Below are 9,294 nucleotides of genomic sequence, written 5' to 3' on the forward strand. Positions count from 1 at the left end.
TGGGAGTTGTGGTTTTGCAACATCTGGAGGTGGTCTCCAAACTATGGTCTCCAATCTAGCGGCAGTCTGGGCATGCTGGGAGTTGTAGTATTGCAACATCTGGAGGGCCACAGTTTGGAGACCACTAGCTTAGTGTAAACGGACACAACAGAGCCAAGTGTAGACGTGCCACCTGTGCGCAGTAAAACCTCTTTGAGGAGACCACCCCCCTTACCCAGACCCGACAATTTTGAGATAGATTTTCAGTTCCTCACTTTTTATGCATTCTAAAAGACCACCCCGCGGAGTCGGAGAAGACCAATTTTTTGTGCGATTTCGGGCGGTCGTCTGAACAGGTTTCACTGTAGGTGCCGAGTGTGTCCAATAAAATAGAGACGAGGAAAAGTTGCCCATAGCAACCAATCAGATCGCTTCTTTCACTTTGCAGAGGCCTTGTTAAAAATGAAAGAAGCGATCTGATTGGTTGCTATGGGCAACTCAGCAACTTTTCCTCTGGACGGGTGTTGATAAATCTCCCCTGCTATGTATTGTGGGAGAATACAGAATCCATTTTGTTTAGAACGCTCGGAGCCGGAGGCCGTGTTCATGACGTCAAGGCCACGCCCTTCCCTTCATGTCTATGGGAGGGGGCGTGTCAAACATCTTACCTCAATCCTTTGGATAAGGGAAAAAAGATGTTTTTCGGCAGAGTACTTCACCCATTTAAGCCATTGTTCGTACGTTTCATTCATTTTAATAGCTCGGACACTTACGCAGTCGGCGATACCACATATGTTTATGTTTATTTACATTATTACTTGAAAAATGGGAAAAAAAGGGGGGCGATTCAAACTTTTATTAAGAAAGGGGTTTATTCACATTACCCAAAGGGGTACTCCGGTGCTCAGCGTTTTGACACAAACTCTTACGAGCGCCTTAGCTGGCGCCAGGAGTTCGTGATGTCATAGTCCCGCCCCCTCATGACGTCACGCACCCTCAATGTAAGTCTATGGGATTTTGGATTTGGATTTTCATTGTAAATGCTTTAAAGGGGTACTCCGCTGCTCAGCGTTTGGAACAAACTGTTCCGAATGCTGAAGCCGGCGTCAGGAGCTCATGATGTCATAGCCCCTCAGGATGTCACACCCCGCCCCCTCAATGCAAGTCTATGGGAGGGGGCGTGACAACGTCACGCCCCTTCCCATAGACTTGCATTGAGGGGGAGGTGTGACATCATGAGAGGCGGGGCTATGACGTCACGAGCTCCCAGTGCCGGCTGCAGCTTTCGGAACAGCTTGTTCCAAACGCTGAGCACCCCTTTAACAACTTTATTTATACCTTTTTATTCGCTATTTTTTAGTCCCCCTAGGAAACTATCTTGCAATTGCATACACTAAACACTTTCTGTGCCATAGCATGATCTGTGTTATCGGCGCTCCATTACTACAGGCTTCTGAGGCTGCCTGCACTATTGGAGTGCCGATCGGATGACTGGTGGTCACGATCAGCTCCCTGAGCTACCAGCATTAATTTTTACCACATTTAGATGCCTCAGTCAACTTTAATCACGGCACCTAAAGAGTTAATGCTGAACATCAGCCTGATTGGTGAGGGCCTGCATTAGCCGCGGGTCCTGGCTGTTGGATGACCAGTGAATGAAGGGGGACGGAGGGGTATATTTGCGTCCATGGTCCTGAACGGGTTAAGGGGTTTATCCAGATATTAAAAACATATCCCCTCTCTCCAGATTGGAGCCTGACTCTCCCCGGTGAACCCTGCAGCCCCCACTTACTGAGACGTTGGCTTCTGAGCAGTGAGGGTCCGCTCAGCCGCACCGGCCGCAATAGAGTCCTACCTGAGTCGTGATTGGCTGAGCAGACCTTCACTGCCTAGATGAGTACGTCTCAGAAGGTGGGGGCTACAGGGTTCCCCCGGCAGAGTCAGGCCCTGTCCTGTGGATAGGGGGATACATTTTTTATTAGCTGGATAACGCCTAAATACCCCATTGTGGGCAATTAATAACATTCATTAGATTGCAATGTACTTGTGACTACTAAGTAATATTAATGTACTGATGGGCCATCTTCTTGTACAGACTGGATCTGCAGGCAGCACTGGAAGATCGGCCATGTTTCATGCCGGAGGTGAGTAGCAGACCTTTGGCAGCATTTGCACTCATTGGTCAATTTTTGGTGTGTCCAATAAGCCCACCCCAACACACCGGCACCTCCATTTTGCCTATAGGTTCCATGATATGCATTGATCACCGCATCTATTGGGTTAATGGCGGACATGAGCATAATTATCCCTGGTTGCTGATAGCAGCCGAAACTCACCCCCTATGTAGTGAGTGCAGCTCCTCCACACAATGGCCCTAAACCAAACATGCGTTGTCAGGTTGTGCGCCAGAATCTGGCGCATTGCGCCGGAAATTCTGTCTGCGCCAGAAATAAAAAAAACTCAACCAACTCTTAATTTTACTGAGAAAACCCAGAAAAGGGGGCCTGTATGTCTGGGAAAAGGGGGCGTGGTCACAGAAAAGGGGCGTGTTCCTGACATTTTCACAAAAACACTACATATTTACTAAGTTTTCCACAGAAAATGTGGTGGATTTGAGCTGAGGAAAAACCCGACAGATCAGAACATGTGTAAAAAAAAAAGCAAAATGTGGGGAAAAGTGCAAAATGTAGGGAAACCTTAGTAAATACAAAAATTGTAGGGAATTAAAGGGGTGCTCCGGCCCTGAGACATCTTATCCCCTATCCAAAGGATAGGGGATAAGATGTCTGACCGCGGGGGCCCCGCCGCTGGGGACCCCCGCAATCTTGTATTCGCCACCCACCTGTTTGAGCTGCACGCCGCGACCTCACACGCGACCTTCTTTGTTTCCGACCTCACACATGTTTCGGCTTTAGAAATCTGTCAAAGTGCAAAATACATAAATAAAAAATACTGAAAATGATGCGGTCTCAGCGCCTCAAGAGATTTCCTCTATGGTTAAGAAAACAGGAAGATGGCTTCATATTGAACCCTAGCCTTCTGGTCTCAATAACTTTATTTATTTATTTTTTTAGATAAACAATGGGATTCCCCTGACTAGCCCTTTAAAGGGGAACTCCGGCGGAACACAATTTTCTCCTAATCAATTGGTGCCAGAAAGTTATACAGATTTGTTAATTACTTCTATTTAAAAATCTTAATCCTTCCAGTACTTATCATCTGTTCTATGCTCCACATGAAGTTGTGTAGTTCTTTTCAGTCTGACCACAGTGCTCTCTGCTGACACATCTGTCCATCTCAGGAACTGTCAGGAGAAGGAGAGGTTTGCTATGGGGATTTACTCTGGACAGTTCCTGATGCGGACAGAGGTGTCAGCAGAGAGCACTGTGTTCAGAATGGAAAGAACTATGCAACTTTCTGTGGAGCATACAGCAGCTGATAAGCACTGGAAGGGTTAAGGTTTTTGAAAAGAAGTCATTTGCAAATCTGTTTAACTTTTTGCCACCAGTTGATTTAAAAAAAATTGTTTTCCGCTTGACTATTCCTTTAAAAGGGGTACTCCACTGCCCCAGCGTTGGGAACATTTTGTTCTGAACGCTGGGTGCGGGCTGCGAGGGTCATGACATCACGGGCACACCCCTCATGACGTCATGCCACACCCCCTCAATGCAAGTCTATGGGAGGGGGCGTGGCAGCCGCCACGCCCCCTCCCATAGACTTGCATTGAGGGGATGTGGCGTGACGTCACAGGGGGCGTGCCCGTGACGTCACAACCCCCGCAGCCCGCACCCAGCGTTCAGAACAAAATGTTCCCAACGCTGGGGTAGTGGAGTACCCCTTTAAGGTTGTTCATTCTATGACAGTGATCTCCAGACTGTGGACCTCCAGCTGTTGCAAAACTACAACTCCTGGCATGCCTGGACAGCCATTGGTGGCCGTCACGCCTCCTCCCATAAACTTGCATTGAGGGGGCGTGGCCGGGACACAAGTGTCACGAGTTTCCGGTGCTGCACCTGACACTCTAAATGAACGTGGGGTGCAGAATGGAGCTCGCCGGGGGGGATGTGGGGGGTTCTCCAGCGGTGGGACCCCCAGGATCAGACATCATATCCACTATCCTTTGGATAGGGAATAAGATGTCTAGGGGCAGACTACCCATTTAAAAAAAAAAAAAAGTTAAAATGTAAGTCAATGTTTTCTTTTAGTGTTATCGCTGATAAATTTTCATAAATAATAATGGGGTTTCTGTCTCTTGTTATAGGCCTGTGATTGTCGACCATGTCTTCTACCATCTACACTCCACTTGTCCTCTGTATCTACATCTTGGCCTTCGTGACAGGAGTGCCCTCCAACCTCTTGGCCTGTTATACATTCTTAGTTAAGGTCCGTCAAAAGCCGTCTCCGGTTGGACTGTTCCTCCTCAACCTCACCATCTCCGACTTGCTCCTTCTTTTTGTCTTACCTTTCAAGATGGTAGAAGCTGTTTCCGGTATGACCTGGCCCATGCCACTTTTTCTTTGCCCCATTGTGACATGGGTATATTTTTGTAGTATATACATCAGTATCCTCTTCCTGACTGCCGTCAGCATCGAGAGGTATCTCGGAGTTGCTTATCCAATGAAGTATAAAGTTATCAGGAAAACGGTGTACGCTGTCTGGATCTGCGGCTTCATCTGGGGGTTCAGTGCCCTTCATGGCAGCGTCTCTTTCATCGTCATCACTGTCTTGCCCAGTAATGAAAGTCAAGATGGCCGATGTTATCAAAGGTTTACTGCAGGACAGAAGAAACTTCTAATGCCCTTCAGACTAGAAGGAAGCCTCCTGATGTTCTTCATCCCGTTCATGATAACCATCTTCTGCTATTTTAACTTTGTCCGGTTGCTCTTGTCCATGCCCAAAATAAGAAGGAAGAAGAAGTACCGAGCGATATGTTTAGCGGTGGCCACACTCTTCAACTTCACCCTGTGTTTCGTCCCATACAATATATCACATATTGTCGGCTTCATCCAAGACAAGAGTTCACATTGGAGAGTCTACGCTCTACTATTGACCACACTCAACGCCAGCATCGACCCCATAATATTCTATTACTCCTCCACTGCTGTCCAGAAGACATTTCTAAAATGTCTACAAGGCTTGAAGAAGAAACTGTGTATGCAGGACAATCATGAGGTTCACGTGGAACTCAGTAAGACAAGTGACACTCGGACAACATACAACAATGAGACATCTGTCTGATGGTTAAAAAAACATCTACGATTGTAGGTCATTCATGTTGGACACAAAGATGGCTCCCAAGAGTCACAACCATGTGTTTTTTGTTAAAGGGGTATTCCAGCTAAGAACATTTTATTTTTTTTCATATCAACTGGCTCAAGATTTTTAAATTACTTCTATTAAAAAAATCTTAATCCTTCCAGGACTTATCAGCTGTTGAAGTTGAGTTGTTTTTTTCTGTCTGACATCAGTGCTCTCTGCTGACATCTCTGTCCATGTAGCAGGATATGTTATCCGGAGCAGGAGAGGTTTGCTATGGCGATTTGCTCCTACTCTGGACGGTTCCTGAGACAGACAGAGGTGTCAGCAGAGAGCACTGTGGTGAGACTGGAAAGAACAACTCAACTTCAGCTAAATGTTTTTAACTGGTATACCCCTTTAAAGTCCCAAGATAGCTACCAAACATGTGCTAACTGTCCCAAAATGGCTGCCGAACATGTGACAGGGGGTACAGGCTAATGTGTTACCCAAATGCATTTGCAAAACACCCACGAAACACTGATATTTTTTTGTTCAACTACAAAATGAATTGTAACAGGTATTTTGGCAGCAAATGTCTTTGTGATGTCCCAGTACAGGACATGGTCCTGTACCATCCTTAGGCCCTGTCAGGTTGAGTCCTTCAGTGACCTGGGGGCTCCCCTGCAGGGTCTCCCCCTGTTGTTTCCAGAATGTTGTGTATACTGCTTTAAGGCCTAGACAGTCTCCTAATGTATATGTAGTACAAAGAACCTGTGGGAGGTCTAAAGGACACATGTTATGTTATGCAGTCACATGATTTGTTGTCACATGTTCTCCCAGAGAGCACCAGCTTAACCTATGACCTGCAGCTTGACCAATGGACTTTAGTCCAGCCCTCCACTATTATAAAGAGGTGGCCATTACAATTCTCGCTCCTCTCTTAGCTCTTACCACCAGCTACCTGACTGAGCACAGCAACCACCAGAGATCTCAGTGCAAGTGATCAGAATCTGGAAGACCCCAAAAGCTACAGTCATTGAAGTAAGTCTCAAGTCTATGTCTGCTGTCACTGAAACTAGTCAAGTCCTGCATATAGTCAAGTCAAGTCCAATCTCAAGTCAAGTTAATTACAAGTATATTGGTCCAGCAAGCTGTGAGGTCCTCTGGGTACTGGTCACCTCTCTGGGAATTCTGGCCCTTGCTGTGAAGATAATTATACCTGTCTTCTACTCAGTAAACCCTCCGTTTGACCATAACTGGTTGTGGACTCTCATTTCACTTCTAGCAATTGGGATAGCGGAGAATCCGGGCGTGTGGTGTTCCGGAACCCGAAAACCACACTGGCGTCATGAACACTAGGGGTTAATACCATCCGACCCACAGGGATAATACCATCTGATCCCACAACTCATACCGCTACACCCGTGGTCCCGCCATTACACCCGGTGGTCCTCCACATCTTCAATTAGCAGTTTACCCCACCGGATTAACAACATACATACTCATATCAATGCCATGACACATGTTCTATATATTTAGATGACCAGCATGGATCGAAACGATGAAAGGACACTACACCAAGCGTGTCAGCTACTTCTCTATTTCTCATTCATCATGACAGCCAAAAGAAGCAAATGAGCGGGGAAGGAAGGTGCAGGCAACATAATCCCATGTGTTTTGCGCATGAGCCGTGCTTCTTCAGGCCATTGTTCAAAAGACTTTTAGCTTATGTGAAAATCAGCGGCTATCCTCTTGGCTCCACATGTCACCCTCCTATTTTGGTGTTCAAGATGTAACACTGCGCAAGAATGAAGGAAGGAGTATACACCGTCTACGGTGGGGGCCTCTCTTGGATTATTCATTGGGCAATGCTATAAAGGGACACAACTTTTTGGGCTTCACTGCCACAGAAGCCTTATTAGATGCCATTATGGACCCTGCCCATTTGCTAAGCCCCGCCTATCCACAATGATTGACAGCTGTAGCGTCCTATCCAAAAACCACTAGAGCTGCCAGACATTCCGGAGAGCCATGGTGAGGAGCACTTTTATACCGGGAACCCTGGGTGAAGAAGCAGTTTCTTCTGGGGAAAGAAGGTGTCATCAGGGTCTACTTGCTGTGGCACATTACAGGACATATGAGAAAACAGGTGTATGTGCACTAATGTTCCTTGTGGCTTCTTGGGGCTGCTTTCAGTTGCTCTAATTCAAAATTGAAATATATTTTCAAAGACGCCATTGTGGATAGATGAAGCTCAAGCATGGATGGGTTTCTACTGTAAATGGAAAGTGTCGGGTGGAAAAAGCTTTGTGACACTCTACAAAGAGAATTTTACCAAAATTATATGTAAGCACAGAGTCGTATTATAGAGGTAAAATTATCGCCTTTTCGCTAAACAGTGAAAATTTTAAGTAGGTTGGTAGATACTTCATATCAGATGCTTGAATGACACGAACACTTGACCACCGGTTCGGTAAAGTTTGGCATGCAGAGTCGTCAGAAAATACACTACTTAGATCACCACTACCCAAACGTCCACGTGGCTGGAAATTGCCATATAGTGTCATCCTCAAAGTGTCATCCCCAAAGTGTCATCCCCAAAGTGTCATCCTCAAAGTGTCATCCTCAAAGTATTATATCTATAGTGTCATCCCCAAAGTGTATTCCTCAAAGTGTCATCCCCAAAGTGTCATCCTCAAAGTGTCATCCTCAAAGTATTATATCTATAGTGTAATCCCCAAAGTGTCACCCTCAAAGTATTATATCTATATTGTCATCCCTGAAGTGTCAATCCCAAAGTGTCATCCTCAAAGTGTCATCTTCAAAGTATTATATCTATAGTGTCATCTCTAAAGTGTCATCCTCAAAGTATTATATCTATAGTGTCATCTCTAAAGTGTCATCCTCAAAGTATTATATCTATAGTGTCATCTCTAAAGTGTCATCCTCAAAGTATTATATCTATAGTGTCATCCTCAAAGTGTCACCCTCAAAGTATTATATCTATATTGTCATCCCCGAAGTGTCAATCCCAAAGTGTCATCCCTAAAGTGTTGTTCCCAAAGTATTATATCTATAGTGTCATCCCTAAAGTGTCATCCTCACAGTGTCATTCTCAAAGTATTATATCTATAGTGTCTGTCACGATTCGGCTTCCAGGTAGTGGATCCTCTGTGTCAGCGAGGGATTGGCGTGGACCGTGCTAGTGGACCGGTTCTAAGAGGCTACTGGTTTTCACCAGAGCCCGCCGCAAAGCGGGATGGTCTTGCTGCGGCAGTAGCAACCAGGTCGTATCCACTAGCAACGGCTCTACCTCGCTGACTGCTGAGAAGGCGTGGGACAGAAGGACTAGGCAGAGGCAAGGTCAGACGTAGCAGAAGGTCGGGGGCAGGCGGCAAGGTTCGTAGTCAGGATGGGTAGCAGAAGTTCAGGTACACAGGCTTTGGACACACTAAACGCTTACACTGGCACAAGGCAACAAGATCCGGCAAGGGAGTGCATGGGAGGAGGTCAGATAAAGGCAGGGAGCAGATGGAAGCCAATTAAGCTAATTGGGCCAGGCACCAATCATTGGTGCACTGGCCCTTTAAGTCTCAGAGAGCTGGCGCGCGCGCGCCCTAGAGAGCGGAGCCGCGCGCGCCAGCACATGACAGCAGGGGACCGGGACGGGTAAGTGACCTGGGATGCGATTCGCGAGCGGGCGCGTCCCGCTGTGCGAATCGCATCCCCAACGGCCATGACAGTGCAGCGCTCCCGGTCAGCGGGACTGACCGGGGCGCTGCAGGGAGAAACACGCCGTGAGCGCTCCGGGGAGGAGCGGGGACCCGGAGCGCTAGGCGTAACAGTGTCATCCCCAAAGTGTCATCCCCAAAGTGTCATCCTCACAGTGTCATCCTCAAAGTATTATATCTATAGTGTCATCCCAAAGTGTCATCCCTAAAGTGTCCTTTCCAAAGTGTCATCCTCAAAGTGTCATCTCTCAAAGTATTATATCTATAGTGTCATCCCCAAAGGGTCATCCTTAAAGGGTCATCCCCTAAATGTTATCCCCAAAGTGTTATGGCAAAAGTGTAATCG

General features: G+C 46.7%; 1 protein-coding gene across 5 annotated transcripts; it reads left to right on the top strand.

Annotated features, from left to right (window-relative positions):
* Positions 1-209: 209 nt before the first annotated feature.
* On the top strand, positions 210-5,343 carry LOC130294073 (free fatty acid receptor 2-like). Of its 5 annotated transcripts, none has more exons than XM_056543480.1 (3): positions 210-343; positions 2,075-2,123; positions 4,241-5,343. In XM_056543480.1, the coding sequence occupies exon 3, from the start codon at positions 4,258-4,260 to the stop codon at positions 5,215-5,217; it is 960 nt and encodes a 319-aa protein (XP_056399455.1). In that variant the 5' UTR covers positions 210-343; positions 2,075-2,123; positions 4,241-4,257; the 3' UTR covers positions 5,218-5,343. The 5 variants fall into 5 exon arrangements, with proteins under 5 accessions (XP_056399455.1, XP_056399451.1, XP_056399452.1 ...); XM_056543476.1 differs by lacking the exon at positions 210-343 and adding an exon at positions 521-716; XM_056543477.1 differs by lacking the exon at positions 210-343 and adding an exon at positions 521-712.
* Positions 5,344-9,294: the final 3,951 nt, after the last annotated feature.

The sequence above is a fragment of the Hyla sarda genome, chromosome 10 (assembly GCF_029499605.1).
Source record: "Hyla sarda isolate aHylSar1 chromosome 10, aHylSar1.hap1, whole genome shotgun sequence".
NCBI lineage: Eukaryota > Metazoa > Chordata > Amphibia > Anura > Hylidae > Hyla > Hyla sarda.